General features: G+C 44.7%; 1 protein-coding gene across 1 annotated transcript in view; it reads left to right on the top strand.

The window, feature by feature from the left end:
- Positions 1-16,930, top strand: part of MYOF (myoferlin) — a 145,566-nt gene that overhangs the window by 115,358 nt on the left and 13,278 nt on the right. The window contains exons 38-46 of the mRNA XM_063103471.1: positions 432-508; positions 3,476-3,487; positions 5,164-5,262; positions 6,767-6,892; positions 8,718-8,873; positions 9,370-9,461; positions 13,059-13,229; positions 13,930-14,078; positions 16,055-16,194. Coding sequence (XP_062959541.1) covers positions 432-508; positions 3,476-3,487; positions 5,164-5,262; positions 6,767-6,892; positions 8,718-8,873; positions 9,370-9,461; positions 13,059-13,229; positions 13,930-14,078; positions 16,055-16,194 — 1,022 coding nt within the window. The remainder of the gene's footprint in view (positions 1-431; positions 509-3,475; positions 3,488-5,163; positions 5,263-6,766; positions 6,893-8,717; positions 8,874-9,369; positions 9,462-13,058; positions 13,230-13,929; positions 14,079-16,054; positions 16,195-16,930) is intronic.

The following is a 16,930-nucleotide window of genomic DNA, read 5'->3' as shown; positions in this document are numbered from 1 at the left end:
TTTAGAGGTGGGTTTCCCTACCCCCACCCCCACTCTTGCATCTTCTAGAGACAGGTATTGACACAATTGACACAACTTCTTTTTGAGCACTTCCATGTACAGACACTAGGCTAATTGTGCTAAACAAAAGGAAAATGGACCATATGGTCCCCTAGAAAATGTCTAAAACTGTATATTTTGGGAAAAGTGATGAATTGTTGGGTTATTTTCTACATTTGGGTGTGGCCTTCTCCACTAGTAAGTTTCGTCCAGGAATAAGCTCTCTGGGGATACTTCAAAAAGTTCAGGGAAAAATTCGAATTATCTTTTAATTCTATTTTTCCACGAATTTTCCGAACTACCTTTGTACCATCCGTCTTTTGGCTGTTGAACTTGAACTTGGAGTAGATGTTCACTAAGTATCTTAGATTGTAAAATTGTTTGCTTTGCAGCCTCGCTTCTGGCTGCCCCACCCTGCCGGGATATTGTTATTGAAATAGAAGACACCAAACCGTTACTGGCTTCTAAGGTAGGCTTCAGAACTGATCGTTGGGTACTGTCAATCTTATCTTCAAGATGTCTAACCATTTGGTGAATTCAGTCAAACAACCATTCAATGCAATTAAAATAATCATCAAACAAATTTATCAAGGACTGAGTAGAGACAAGAATCTGAATTGTGCACTCATCAAGAGTTAGGATGACATTGTGTGTGCTAGTGGTCCTCAACCCTCAGTAATCAGTTACCCAGGATACTTAAAATAATACCCATGTCAGATCCTACCTCCGGCCCCTAAGAGGGAGAGGGACCTAGACATCAGTATATTTTCAAATCTCCCGAAGTGATTCTACCATGCATGCAGGTCTGAGAACCACTGGTGTGGGCAGTTTGAATGACATCATTGGCTAGAAAGAGAAGTTTTCAGAGCAGATTTACAGCACTGCAACATTCAGAACAGGATGCATGCAGTACGTCAGGTTTTTGTCTCCACGAAGCAGGAGTGTCATGGATTTTTAATGTCCCCATTTGTCAGTATATGGGACATCCCAGATTTTTATATTAACTGTGGTTTTGAAGTGAAGAAATTGGTGGAAATGCTCACTCAGGACTCTATTTTTAAAATCATTCCAGCCACTTTTACAAGAAGGAAAAGGGGGGTAAATCCAGAAAAAATAAAACACCAAATACCTCCCTGTTTCTTTTGGCATTTATGATGAACATTCACAGCATGATTTAATGTGCAAACTGGCCGGAAGATGCACATAATTGCACTTTAATATGTTATGTCCATAAACAGTGCCTTTAAAAAAATCCACTTCTATCCCACTGCATTAAACTCACTAACAGTTGGGCCGCACTAAATGTGGTCTTCACAGCCAGCACCGTGCAGCAGTGTGTTTGATTCAACTCTCTGGGAATCCTACACAGTCACACATGACAATATCAAATTTTAATTTAAATGACTTTAACTAGGTTGCTCTCCTAACCTGATTGAGGTACACTGTACTAAGAAAAGTTGGTTGGAATTTCCTCTAAAACCCTGAGTCGGCCTGTTCATCAAGGTAGACATTGGATATCTATGCAAAGTCAAAGAGTGATGTTGAACTTTGGAAGAGCCAATTACAAGCTCACTGATATCCTGTATTACATGTACTTGTAATGTGCATGGAATGTACATGTATTACTACTAACTCAATTCAGGCCTTGTATCTGGGTAAAGTGAGGGGATGGGTCAAAACTAACTGTGCTGTTGCTGGGGACTGGAGGCTGTGACTTTGGGTGACAGCGTCATGCTCCAGAAACTCATGGCATCACCCTGTGATGTTCATGGGAGCTGTTAATGAATGGGCTCAGCATTACCACAAGAAAAAATGAGAAATAAGTATTTAGGGCAAATTAGTCAAGTGCTATCTGGGTAACAAGGGCATTCCTCCATGGCCATCTCAACAACTTCCTTCCAATTCCAGTGCTTAAGCAGTATGTCAACAGCACTCAGCAAAATGACTTCTCCAACAACAGTGCATGTATGTATGATGAGAACATGCATGAAGCTGCTGGGACCGTGGGGCCTCGGTCTAAAGACTTCAGTTCTTTTTTCAGATTCTTTCTATTAGTAGATTTTGGAGTGAAGGGTAATCTTTAAACAAATATGATTGTTTTAAGCCTAAGGGAGGAATCTTCTGTGCCATTTGATGATTTGACTCCCACTGCAAGCTCGTTATTAGATATACTAAAGCAAGTCACATTCGTTGCTTTGGTTACTTTTCCACATGTACTAATGAGCAAGTAAGCATGAATAAATTCTCCCATACTAATCCCAAATTTTAAAATCAGCGATTTGTCTTGGATAATGCTTTTTAAATCATGAACTATTCCTTTCTTCGAAGTTGTTTTGAATATTTGAAAAAACAGGTGTGAATAAACAGACTAAAAATCTGAATTCAGGAACCACTGAGTATGTGAAAGCACTTTTGGTATAAAATCTGCCTCTCCAAAATCTCCATTCAGCTGTGATGATTTAACCCTTAATCCTGCTTTGGTATGAATCTAATAGAAAGAATTGACACATCTATCTGTCTCTCTGCCTCTCTTGGCAATTCTGTTGTGCTGAACAGAAGTCAGGTGTCCCAAGGGGCACCTGCAGGAGAAGCCCTGTGGCCCTTGCACACAGCAGCTGTGGGAAGTGCCCATAGGGAGTTGCTCTCTCCTCACATTAGAAATGAACTCGAAGTGAAGATCAGAAAGGGGGTCTAGGTAGCGTTTCTCCAGACTGCCACTGAGGGCAAGCTTGGCTAATGTCCTAGCAGGTACCAAGAGAAAACTCAAGCCCCACATCCTAGCTCTCCATTCTCTCAACTCCTGGATGTGCCCTGAGATCAGGGTTGGATTCTCCATGCAAAAATTCCCATGGAAGGATTTGGCCAATGAAACACTTGACGTTCACTTATGAGAACAATTTTGATGGATGAGCATTTATTTAGTGCTATAATGTAAGCCTGGGGAACACCAAGGAAAGGTAGCTTACATGATGATATTGCAGTCATGCACACCTGGTGAAGGAGAGTTTTTGAAGGGATGAGAATTAAGCCAAGTTGAGGACATACTTGTGGAGCTAAGTGGAATGAAAGGTTTGGGGCAGGGAGATAAGCAGCTTCACACCCCCGTCCTGTGCGACCACTGCCTTAGCACCCTGGGAGGTTGTCTAACTCTACTGAAAACAGGAGACACGGGCGGCTACCTCCAGGCCTTTGTTTTAATACTGTGTGTAACCCTTTTGCATCTTTTCAGGGAAGAAACCAATAAGGGGTATTCGATTATGAAATCATTTGATTAGAATAATTTAAATAGCTAGTCAAAATGTTAATAACATAAAGCATAAACAAAAAATAATTTTTCCTTCTCTTCCTCTTTAAACTCAATGTTCATGGGGTCTCCATATCCATGTGACTTGCCCTACGGTTTGCTCTCTTCCTGACCACACGTGTGCATGAGCAGCTGACAGAAAAGGTAACTATTGTACACATTTTGCTACATTGAAGATTCATGTATCTTTTGCCTATAATTGATATGTAAATAAAATGTTTCTAAATTCACGGGTGGGTAGCTGTCCCATAATGGGGAAGTAACTGTGTAACACACCTAATAAATCTGTGTGTGTGTATGTATACAAGGATACTTCAAAATATTGGTGGAAAAATAGAATCAAAAGATAATACGAATCTTTCTGTGAACTTTTGAAGGTCTCTCCTATAGTCGGCCCTCCATATTCAAGGGTTCCACATCCAACCAACTGCAGACTGAAAATATTTGAAAAAAATTAAAATTAAAATTAATACAAATAAGAAAACAGTACAGTATAATAGCTATTTGCATAGCATTTACATTGTATTAGGTATTATAGTAATTTAGTGATGATCTAAAGTATACGGGAGGATGTGCATAGGTTATGTGCAAATACTGTATCATTTTATTTCAGGGACTTGAGCATCTGGGGACTTTGGTATCTGCAGAATTCCTGGAACCAATCCCCCACAGATACTGAGGGACAACTATATATATATAAATATGCATGAGTGTGTGTATATATACATGCATATATATGTATATAACGCAAATGAGAAATAGCCTTTTTTGTTTCTCTTCTTCCCCCCCCAGACTGAATAGGAGGCTATATCGCAAGTGACACTGTATTTTTGGCAACATCATTATTTCCAAAGTAGATTAAAATAAATAATGGCTGAGTCTGATGAGGATCTATTCTTGTATAAATCTGAGTGGGAGGACTTCTGTAGTTTGAAAACATTCCCCATGTGACTCCGATACGCTGTCCCTTCTGCCCAGCTAAGAAAGACCCATCAAAACCAGAGGTTCTCAACACTGGTTACACATCAGAATCACCCGGGGAACTTTTGAAAACATACTGGATGGCCAGACTCATCCCAGCCTGACTGAATCAGAATCTCCAAGGAGAGTTCGGGAGCTACTGGTCTAAAGGACCATAATGCCTCCCTACTTGTGGTTCACATTTTATGGTTTTCAAAACTTTTTCTCTTAATGATCTTATTTGATTTCCAGAACAACCCTCTGAGATACATGGAGGCAGGTAGTGTTATTATCCCATTCAGTGGATGAAGAAATTGATGACAAGAGATGATAAAGAACATGCCCAAGCTGGTATGGCTTGTGACATAAGGATATGGCTTGTAACATAAAGGATGGAACTTGAATTAGAACCAGTTTTTCCAACTCTTAGCTTAGTGAGCTTTGTACTACAATGCATTGCTGCCTAAAAGGGCTAAGGAAATAAGATACTAGAAAACATAGATTGGAGGTTTTAACTTAATTTATTTGTATATGTAAATAATAAGTCAATAGGATAAAAAAATAAAAACAGACCAATTAATAGATGGTGTCTATAGGATGTAAGAAAACCATCTAGTATAGCCGTGGACATTAAAGGCAAACACATTTCATTGGCCAAGGATGGTCATTTGAGCTCCAGCTTCTGAGCAGAAGAATCATGAATGCTTTGTCCATTGTGCATATGAACAAAAGTCATATAATCTCACCTGTTACAGGGTCAGAAGTACCTATTGCTCCTACCTTGTTACACATGAGTTTTCCTGCATAGATTGGAAATCCAGGTCATCACTAAAAGTTTTTCCATTTTGACATGTCTTCAGGAGGAAGAAATTGTTGACTGGTGGAGTAAATTTTATGCTTCCTCGGGGGAACATGAAAAATGTGGACAATATATTCAGAAAGGCTATTCCAAACTCAAGGTACCTGGACACATGCTGCTGTGGGTGGGGGAATCAATTTCCGTCAAAACTGGTCACAGGCAGAACTAAGAAGACTAAAAGGTCCCGTGGTGGGTGCTGTTGGGGAGGGACTGGGGGGACATCTGGCCTCCCAGAGAGCCCTTTCCAAATGGGTTTTGGCACTACCAAGATTCCAGGGGCTTGAGGACAGCTGTTGAATTATGGTTAGTGACTACCACTTTAAGGCTTGAGGGCATCTGGCAGGTGGTTGGGAATGGGTTGGCACCACACTACGTAGGCCAACAATTGTCCAGTTTAACTCAGGAAGACCTAGAAACCCTGGTGCTCTTTGCAGAACAACATGAGATGTCAACATGCTTCATTCTGTCCTCTGAACAGGGATCAGATTTACTTGCTGAAATATGCAGCATAAAATCACAACCACAGGCACATGTATCCAGGAAGAAGACAAGCTATTGAACTAGGCAGGATGGGCTCTCTGTGATCTTTCTGTTGATGGTCTGAGTTTTCCAATTTTTGATTCAGTGTTTCAGCCTGTAATGCACTCCTGTAGAAGCAAATCCTTAAGTTTTCAGAACATTGTATAGGAGGAAAAACCTTTAAAATGAGAAATATCTAGTTACTAAAATAAATTTTCCCATCCAAAACTCACATCCTTTCGTGTTATTGTCATAATCTCTCAGGTCAGTTTAAGAACACCAGCATGTAACGAACCACTAATTTTAAAAAATGATCAGACTGGGCTGGTGGGTCAGTCTCACAGTTTATTCTCTCTCCCTGTTTCCTTCCTTCCTTCCTTCCTCATCCTTCCTCTCTCCTCTTATAGTTTTTTATCGAGGTATACTTACTTTACGTTTTATAAAGTGATCCATTTATTAAGTTGTGTTAATTGTATACCTCTGTGTGAACCACCACCCAAGACAAACCAAAGAACACCTCCATCACCACGGGGAGTTCCTTCATGCCTCTTTCCAGTCAATTCCCCACAACCCTCAGCCCTCCCAGAAGCAACTGATCTGATTTCTGTCGCCATAGATTGGTTTTGCCTGTTGTTATACTCCATGTAAATGGACTCCATACAGCACGTATTCCGTGCATGTCTAGCTTCTTTAGCCGCGTATTATAAGTTGTGTGTATCAGTAGTTTATTCCTTTTTATTGCTGAGTAGTATTCCATTGTGTGGATATACTACAATTTGTTAATTCATTCTCCTGAGGATGAAGCTGCTATGAACATTCTTATACCATGTGGACATGTTTTCATTTCTCTTCCGTAGATGCCTAGGAATGAAATTTCTGGATCATAGAATAGGTGGATATTTAACACCATGAGAAACTGCCAGACACTTTCCAAAATAGTTGTATCACTCTACACTCCCACCAGCAATATGAGAGTGCCATTTGCTCCATGCACATCCTCATGCCCATTTGCTACGTCAGCCTTTTTGATTTTAGACTCCATTGGCATTTTAATGAGAAATTAAGAATCTGTTGATGGTTTTCAGATATATGATTGTGAACTAGAGGATGTAACAGAATTCGAGGGCCTGACAGACTTCTCAGATACTTTCAAATTGTACCGAGGCAAATCAGACGAGAATGAAGACCCTTCTGTGGTAGGAGAGTTCAAGGTGAGTAAAGCGTGCGTGTTTGTCCTGTTAAAATCCACCTTTATTTTCTTTATAGACCTAGGATAATGGACAATCAACCTCTGGGGCAGAGACATGTCCTCCAGCCTCTGAAGGATGCTAGAAGGTGCTGACAAGGAAAACTGCAATGGGGCGAACCATATGTTCAAAGCCATTCTCAGTATCTTTCTTTCTCCCTGCTCATGTCAACCAGTGTTGAATCCTGTAGATTCAGCCTCTCCAAGCTCCAGTTCCTCCTCCCCATCCCGCTGCCCCTCCCAGGCTTTCAGCAGCATCGTTGTGACAACTTCCCAACTCACTGTCCTTGCCACCTCTCTCCTCCCACCCGTCCATCTGACTGCTTAAAGACATTGCTTGGGTTTCTGCAGGATCAAGTCTCAACTCCTTCCAAAGGCAGAGCTGCCTTTCACAAGCTACGTGTCCCCCTGCCACCACTCCCTCTCACATCCCCTCCCTCCTGCCCAGGAGAAGCTCTCCCAAGCCCCGACCACACCTTGTCCTCTCACAACACAGAGCCTTGGGACAGGCTCTTCTTCCTTCCCTGGATGCCCTTCCTTCCTTCTTTGTGGTCTGACGAAGTCCTACTCATCCTTTAAATGCCAGCTCAAATGTCACACTCTTTGTCAAGTGCTCCCTGGCTGCTGCAGGCAGCATGACTCACTCCGGCTCAGGCTCCCACAGGTCTGGGTTCACACTGCTATGAAAGCACCTTTCACATTGTAGGTATCTACTTTTATGACAGCCTCTCCCTCCAACCACACTTGGCAAAGCCATGGCAGATAGGTTGCTACTTCTTAATCCTTGGCCAATAGCCGACATTGCTGATGGACCAGAGGATTATATCCTACAAGGAATCTCAAATCCTCCTCATTACCGCCTCCCACCAAGCAATCAAAGATGGCATGAGAGTCAACCCTATTTAATATCCCTGTGCCAGACTGCATTCCGTGAGTTCATTTTTGGATTCCCCAATACTTGACACATAGTAGGTGCTTACTTCATGCTGCTTTACTGAATGAAGATAGCTAGAACTAAGACCCACGTCTTCTGAATCCAACTTCAATGCTTCCCCCTGCACTTAAGCTGGCTCACTCATTTAAAAAACATTTCTGTGCCCCCACTATGCACCAGCCCCACATGAGGCCCTGAAGATGGGGTGTTAAATAAAACCTAAGCCTCCCCCACCCCCAGGAAGTTCACAGTCTAGGAAAGGCTGTAAACAATACACAGACCATCTCAACACAGAGGTCAGTGCCGTGACAGGGGTGGGTGCAGGGTTAGAGGAGGGAATGTGGGAGACACACCCAACCCAGGGTAGTCAGGGAGGTTTCCTGGATGAAGTGACACCTGTCAGCTGAGACCTGAAGGATGAACAGGAGTTTGCCTGGGAGTGGGAGGGGGTGTACAGGGTGATGCTGAAAAGGGAAGTCATCCCTAGTACTTCATCGGGTTTAACAAATAGTCGTGTTTATTCCTATCTTCATGGTATGTGCAGGATTTTCTCCTTCTCACCATGTCACACTGGCCCAAACCACCTTCACCCTTACCTAGGTTATCATTTCTGGTTTCCCTGCCTCTGCCCTGCCCTCCCTGCTGCCCGGGATCTCTCAGATATTTACTTTATGATCATTTCATTTTCCCTACAGGAAACAGGCAGCGTACAATGTATGTTGTGTCTTTCACAAAAGGCAGCCCTCCGTCACCCAATCCCACAGCCCCTGTGGCTGTCCCCAAGTGTCCCGGGGAAGGAGGGCGCTGCCCGGGTCACCCTGGGCCCCGTGAGTCCATCTGTGTGTCTCTCTCCTAGGGCTCCTTTCGGATCTACCCCCTGTCAGATGACCCCAGTGTGCCGGCCCCTCCCAGGCAGTTTCGGGAATTACCTGACAGCGTCCCGCAGGAATGCACGGTTAGGATTTACATTGTTCGAGGCTTAGAGCTCCAGCCCCAGGACAACAATGGCCTGGTAAGAGTTTGGGTGTGGGGCCTTCTCCTGTAGCAAGATAATTACAGTCATCAGCCGCAATAATTGTCATGTTCTTTCTTTCTGGGCGTCTGTTATCTCACTAGGGGAAAGATACTCTATCACAACAATGTAATCAGGAGGATTGTCCGGATGGGGATTTATCTAAGAGTTTGCAGGGGCTTAAGGTCCTCTGGTTCATCCTTCTCATTTTACAGATGTGACCCGGGGCGAGATTTGCTCAGGTCACACTGCAGGCAGGAGCAGAGCCAGGACTCCCCCGACTACCACCACGTCACCCACGACTTCTCTAGAGGCAGGCTGCCTGCGTGCCACCAAAAGGGGAGTGATGCTCAGACCTCACCAGGCACACACGTGCCATGGCAGCCACCTTGTCATGAGTTGGGAGTGGGTATGGAGGCGAGCTGAATGTGTCCCAGAAATGACTTCAGTTTGTACCCTGTGATGACATCACGTCTGCTCTGTTTTGTCCCCACAGTGTGACCCTTACATAAAAATAACACTAGGCAAAAAAGTCATTGAAGACCGAGACCACTACATTCCCAACACTCTCAACCCAGTTTTTGGCAGGTAACAGATATTTTTTAATGTTTTTCTGTTGTCCAGTTCTTCAGGGAATATTTATTAAGGATGTAATGTGTGCCCAGCCCTACACCTCAAAACTGTGATCACGAACTAGACAACTATTCTAGTCAGGGGAGCAGGTAATAAACAGATAAATGCACCAATAAAATAATTTCATGGAAGTAAAAAGTGCCATAAAGTAAGGAAGCCGTGAGATGGGCTTCTCTGAGGAGAGAATTGTTCTGAGACCTTGGGGGTGGAGGGACAGGGGTAGGACAAGACCCAAGACTCTGATGAGCATGTGGGCTCCACACAAAGAGGATAAGAAGAGTGACCTAGCTGTCACTCGAAACAGTGAAATGTTCTTCTCGCTTCTGGAATCCAGTTTGGGCTCTGTTTTCAGGGACCTTTGGATTCCACCATTTTGATCCAGTGAATGTGTTATTGACTCTCTTATCAAAACTGAGGAGGGGGCAGGAAGTGATAGGGTCAAAATGTCCTGCTCCATCTGTCTTCTGTTCCCAAAGATTTTTGAAATGGCATTATTTTCCTCATTGTTACAACTTTGAACTTGTTCCTGGACTATTATATTGCATTCATCAAAACCATCTCAAATGACCAAATCCACGTGATCTCTAAATAGGATTGGCACTTTTCAGCTATGAGCTGCTTTCACATTTAATAATAGCTCGTTTTTGCTGAGCATTTACTGCGTGCAGGCACTATGCTGAGCCATTTCTATAAAATATCTCAAAAATCTCACAACTCTGAGGTGCTATATTATTGTCCCCATTTTACAACAGAGGAAACTGAGGCACAGAGCGACTCACTGCCTAATGTACACAGCTGTTAAAAGACAGAGTCAGGATTCGACCCTAGGCCATCTGACTTCAGTGTCCGTGTGGCTTCAACACTGTACTCTTGGCTGCTGCCTTGTCTGATTTTCATCTCCTCAAAATTCCGAGCTGAGCAGACAGGGATCAGCAGCCCCGCTTCACAGGCGAGGAGATCGGGGCTCCCAGGGCTCCGTCGATGGAGCTGGAAAGTGATGGAAGTGGTGGAACTGAGATTTAGGTGGAAATTCCAGACTCCAAGCCCCTTGGTAATGCTTCGTCTTTGTGGCAAAGCCATCACCTGTAGAAAAGTGTTCATTGTACAAAGCATTTGTGAAAACGGTGTCATTTTCCTAAAACCATGCTGAGTGGGAGAACAGTGTGCTCGTTTGTCATGTGGCCTACATTTTAATTTCCGGCTTTATCATCTCGTCCATGTGCTTCTTTTCTTCTCATGTTTGCTGGTTTGTGCCCTTGTACGCTCTTTCTGCCTCACACACCCGCATGCACACCCACATACCCACACACCTGCACGCACACCCACACAATACCCTCACACACACCTGCACCCACACCCGTACCCCCGCACTCCCCCCACATGTACCCACACATCCACACACACCCACACCCCCGCGCGCACACACACACGCACCTACCTCCGCATCCCCCCACACACACCCCCACACACACGCACACCCGCGCGCACACACACACACACACACACGCACACCCTCTGTGCCGCGCGCCCCGGGCCATGTGCCGGGGCCAGGCACTGGAAGCAATCCTCTGGCTCCCCAACATGATCGTTTTCCTTTTCTTCTGCTGATCCAGCCCTGAGGTCTAGACAGGAAAAGGCACGTGGGGCAGGAAGGAGGGCTCCGCCTGAGGGAGCCGGGAAGCAGGGAAAGCCAGCTTTGAGGCGAGAAAGGCGGCCCTGTCTGCATCGCTCATCTCTGAGGAGCCAAGCATGAGCTTAATGAGGTGGCAGGAAAACCTTGCTTGCAGCCACCTCGGGAGGAAATGATGCTGTTAGGCTCTGCTCAGCCAGTGGCTGTCTGGCGGGTGGCAGACGTCCCCCATCCAGCAGGGTGGAGCCAGGGAAACGCCGGCTCTGCCACCCCTCAGGTGGCTCCAGCCCATGGCTTCAGTCTCAGGGGGTTGCTTTCTTCCCAGCAGAAACTCTTTGGGGACTCTGGGACGGGAATTCAGGAAAGGGCAACCTTTCCTAGGTGCTCAGCCATGCTTCAGCATATTCTTGCTACATCATGGCATTCTCCAGATCACACACAAAAGAATATCAGTGTCTTCCAGAAGATATTAATTGATGTTCCAAGGTGGAAAAAAATCTTCCTTAGTCAAACCAAGACACCTGAGTTAAAAATAATAATTGCAGGACTTCTCAGAATCTTTAGTTTGTCCAGAGGAACTCCAAAAGAAGTGATTCTCAAACTTGTTTGACCAAAGAATTCTTTTCTCAAGGGACACATATGAGTATTCCCTGTCCCTTGGGTTCCAGTACTAGAAGTGCGATGTATGCATTACATGAGGAACGGAGCACATGTGTGATCATGATTCAGGCACCTTTTCTCATGTGACTGCCTGCCTCCTGCAGGCCTCTGCTGCAGTCTGGAGAAGTTGCTCTAGGATTTGTCAAGGAGACATCCTGGAAGCTTTTCTCCAGAGCCCCATTGACACACACCTTTCTGCTCAAATGAATTAGCATTCCTGGCTCCTTGGGCAGGAACCAGTCCACACACCAGCGTGCAATGAGAAGGGGAGGGGGCACCGGTAGAGAGGAGGCCTGTCACAGTATTTCCTTCAACACAATTTATTGAGCACGTACTATAGAACCAATGCCTCTGTGGACAGTGTAAATACAGAACCAAAGCCCCACCCATCAGAGCTTATGTTGTACAGTTTTGTACCCTCTGGTCCACATTGCTCACCTCCCTGCAAAAGTACTGTTGGATCACTTGTCTTTATCTCAGAAGTGTTTGCTTTCTAATGTGGATTCTGTGGAAAAGCCTTAAAGAGCCAAAGCCAGTGGCAGACTCAGAGGGCCTGGATGGGGTGGAGGGCACCCTGCACATCACACCATGTTGGTGAATTCCACTCACATCCCTCCCCTGTGCTCTTGTGGGGTGAATCGAACCTGTTCCATGGGGTAGTGGTCTCTGAGGCAGAGGAGGGAACATCATGGGGGCACATATGGGGGCTGTAATCCAGGTGTTTGTGCCTTTCTAACCTGCCAGCTGGGTAGAGATGCTTGGTAAGGTGACCCAGTTAATAGGCATGTGATGATAATAAAGTTAATAATATTGTACATTACTGTTATTATCATATTGAGGTTTGATCAATACACTTAGGTCAAATGCTTTCTAAACATTTCTTCACTTGACTCTAGACACTGTAACACTAGATGGTAGGTATTACTATCACCATTTTACAGATGAGAACACTGAGCACAGGTTAAGTAACTGGCCTAGAGTTCCACAGCTAGTAAGCAACAGAGCTGGGATTTGAATCTAGGTATTTAAAGTCCATGCTTTTCTCCTGAGCCAGTATGCATTCTCTTACTGTTCTTATTACCAGTACGTACTATTTATCTAGTACCCCCACCCACTACCACTCTCCCTCGTTATCCTAGTCAGATGTTCTCCTCCAAGGGCCATAGGTAGGCACCACCTGGAAATTCTTTGCAGGGAGCCCTGGGTTTTGTGAGGCACCTGGACGGATTATGGAGATTCTAACTGTGCATTTATTTATTTAGAATGTACGAACTGTGTTGCTACTTACCTCAAGAAAAAGACCTGAAAATTTCTGTCTACGATTATGACACTTTTACGCGTGATGAAAAAGTGGGAGAAACAATTATTGATTTGGAAAACCGATTCCTTTCCCGGTTTGGGTCCCACTGTGGCATACCTGAGCAGTATTGTGTGTAAGTTGCTTTGGCCATAAGTGTGGGCAGTTTGCTCCATCTGACATGAGTACCTAAGGAAGCTACCCGGTGCCTTTCCTCACTGAGCCACTGCTTCTTTCAGTCAGTTAAGTCCCATTTTTAATAATAGGATTATCTTAGGCAGAATCAGGGCCACCGCACTGCCCAATTCACATTGTGGTCTGTGTAAAACGGGGGCCACTGGAGCAGTGCAGTGCCCTGTGGGGATGGCACAGCTGGCAGCGCTTGGAGAACCAGCCTCCTCTCTCCCCTTCTTTGAGCCCCACTCCTGGATGTCGGGAACTGAGGGGCTGCAATGTTTGATGGCAAGAATTTCCTGGCCACCCCCTTAGTTGATCAATTCTGTGATGTCCCACTTCCCCTGATTGCTGTACAGTGTCTTCCTACAGTATCTAATGAGATACAGCTTTCAATTTCTAGTTTACAAGCTTGCCTGTTATGACTATGGTGATCTCAGTCAAACTCCCATTTTTATAGAGGAGAAAACTGAAGGCAAACAATCAATCAAATCAATTGGCTGAGGCCAAAATAACGTGGATTTTAGGCAAAAGTCAAAGTGTAGAGGACATTCCCTGCTCCCATTATATGGGAGCGTCTGGAAGCACATGGGTGTGTGTGTGAATCCATGAAGAAACTGTGGGTCCTGCAGTAACTCTAGGCCATGTGATGTTATTCACAGTTCTGGAATAAATACCTGGCGAGATCAATTGAGACCAACACAGTTGCTTCAAAATGTAGCCAGATTCAAAGGCTTCCCACCACCTATCCTTTCCGAAGATGGAAGTAGAATCAGATATGGAGGACGAGACTACAGTCTGGATGAATTTGGTGAGCACATGGCTGTGGATTGTAAGCTGGTACAAAGTATAATAACCCATTTATGTTGCCGGGTTTTGGGGAACAGGGTGCACAGAGTCACCTTAATTATACCTTATGAGACTCTGCACACATGACTCTATCTAACAGAAGCCACATTATAGTAGAGCTTTGCTGTCTCGTCAAGTGTCAAAGTAGACACATTTTCTTGTCTGGCTTATGTTTCACTTTGCCCTTTTTAGGTCATAGCCATTAAGCTTTGAACACAAATTCCTAGTAATTAACTAATTTCCATGTAATGCATAATTAGCTCAAAAATGCTCAGATGATAGTGCAAGAATTCCTCTTCCAAATTTATCCCATCATTTATTTAAGCCCTTTACTGAGAAGCCTCAGGGATGCTGGGGGTTGGTTCAGAGAGCCTGCTAAGTTCCCACCTGGTTCATGTCGAAGCTGGGGGTCTTGTTCTTTCCTAAGAAATAACTTATAATACAAGCCATCCTGACACATCAACAACTAGCCACACTGTGACAAAGACTGAAACAAGCTTCACAGAGTATGAGAGCTGTGGTATGTTCTGCATTTTGTAGGGGGAGGTGATGGGGCTGACCTTGAAGGGAGCATGGGATGTCCAGGGAGAGATAAGCAGAGACACACAGCAGTGAAAGTTCTTCCTGATCCTAACTTGACTCTTGACATTGTAAGAAACTGTGTTTTATCTTTCCATTTTAAAGAGGACTTAGTCAAAATATGGGATGATTAGATATTTAAGAAATGTTGATGCTGCTGTTAACATGTGAACTTGCAAAAGTGATTGGGAATAAACTGGGAAGCAACATGATCTAGTGGTTAAGGGTACCCTCAAATAATCAAACAATCCCCCCGGAAAAGCTGTATCAATTATGGGGATTATTCAAGTAACTATTGTTACATAATGAGTCACCCCAAAACTTAGCAACTGGAAACAACCATGTTGTTTTGCTCACAGTTTTGTGCATCAGGAATTCAGGAGGAATTAGCTGAGCGGTTCTGGCTTGAGGTCTTTCGTGTAGTAGCAGTTTGATGACAGCTGGGGCTGCTGTCATCTGCGGCTTGGCTGGGATTGACGAACAGAGCACCTGCACAGGCCTGTTTGGCAGGGCAGTCTCTGGGCACCTCAGACTCCTTACAAGACAGATGGCTTCCCCCAGAGTGAGTGTCCCCAGGGAACCAGGCAGGAGCTGTGTGGCTTTTTATACCTAGCCTCAGAAGTCACACAGCCTCCTTTCTTGACATGTTAGTGTTTGAATGTCTCCAGATTCAAAGGGAAAGGACACAGATCCCACCTTGCGATGGAAGAAGTGTTAGAGAATTTGGGGGCCATGTTTTTAGAATGCCATAGCGATTTTAGCTTCTATTCCAATTGAACTTCCAAATTTCACTGACATAACTCAATCGAAGTTTATTTCTCATTAATTCAAAGTAGTTATTCCTCCATGTGGGTGGTCGTCTTCCAAGCAGTGCTTCATGGACTCAGGGGCTTCCATCTTCATCTCACGTGTCTAAGGTTGCTGTTCTCTGCTGCATCCAGAAGAGAAAGGCGCATAGAGGATCCTACATGGGAGGGATTTATGGATAGATCCAGAGGTGTTATATTCTAGCTGAACTTGGTCGTGTGGCCACATCTAACTGCAAGGGAGGCTGGGTAACAGAGGCTAGCTGTGAGCCTTTGCCATGAAAGTAAACACAGACTGCTCCCACTTACCCGTTCTGGTGTGCTCTGGTCCCTTTGCTACTGGCAGTTCACAAGTTGGGTATGAGTCTGGTGGGGCAGAGCCCCTGGTCAGGAGCTATTTCTATCAACTATTCTTTCACAAGTCAGTGGACACACTGGCACTGCCTGTCCACTCTTGCAAAGTCTGGGGTGAACAGCTGCAAGCAGCTTAGGGCAGACTGGCTGAACTCTTCCTGAAGGCCCATCCCTGTTTCAATGCTGCTTTCCATTCCAGAAGCCAACAAAATCCTGCACCAGCACCTTGGGGCCCTTGAAGAGCGTCTTGCCCTTCACATCCTCAGGACTCAGGGGCTGGTCCCTGAGCATGTAGAAACGAGGACTTTGCACAGCACCTTCCAGCCCAACATCTCCCAGGTAAAGGGGCTCCCCTCCTTTGAGACCCATCAGCCATACCCCAAATGCAGTGGCAATAGCTGACACAGATTTGCCTCTTTTATCTTGTTTGAATACTTTTACATACGCAAGAAACTAAAATTATTTTCATCCCAAAGGGTATTTGTTGTGAGAATTTTTAGGTAACTCACTAAGTCCAAACAGGAGATTGGTTATGACTCAGAACAAACTTGAACCAGTGTGTCTTCTCTCTCTTATCTCTGTTTCTCTCTATGAGTCTATTTCATCTGCTCTCTTGCTGTGATCACCTTCCTATAAGTCTGAATATCGTGGACAGTTCCTGTGTATTTTTGTGTTATAATGTAGACCCATCTACTTCCAGACCTATAGGGGTTGGTTATCCCAACTTGGCTCAGTTGCCTACTCCCAGGTCACTCAGCTGTAGCTAGGAGGGCAGAGTATGGGAAAGTGACTGAGTGTGGCCCAGCTTGGGGAAGAGGTGTCATCTGAGACTGAAGAGCCAAGGAAGCGGGGCCACAATACACAAGATGGCAGGTCACAGGGACCATATGGATTGTGATGGGGAGGGTCAGTTTCTAAAGGACAGGGAGCAGTTTCCAGAGAAGCAAAGTGAGACATGGCCTGTGAAGATTTTCAGGCTGTGTCTGCAGAGATTTGGATCCAATAGGTCTGGGGTGGGCCAGGAATCTGAATTTTTATAAGTTCCTAGAGGGGTTCTGATGAAGGTGGCTAGGAG

The sequence above is a fragment of the Cynocephalus volans genome, chromosome 7 (assembly GCF_027409185.1).
Source record: "Cynocephalus volans isolate mCynVol1 chromosome 7, mCynVol1.pri, whole genome shotgun sequence".
NCBI classification, from domain to species: domain Eukaryota; kingdom Metazoa; phylum Chordata; class Mammalia; order Dermoptera; family Cynocephalidae; genus Cynocephalus; species Cynocephalus volans.
Note: the sequence above shows the minus strand (reverse complement) of the source record. Positions and strands in the feature narration are given on the sequence as shown.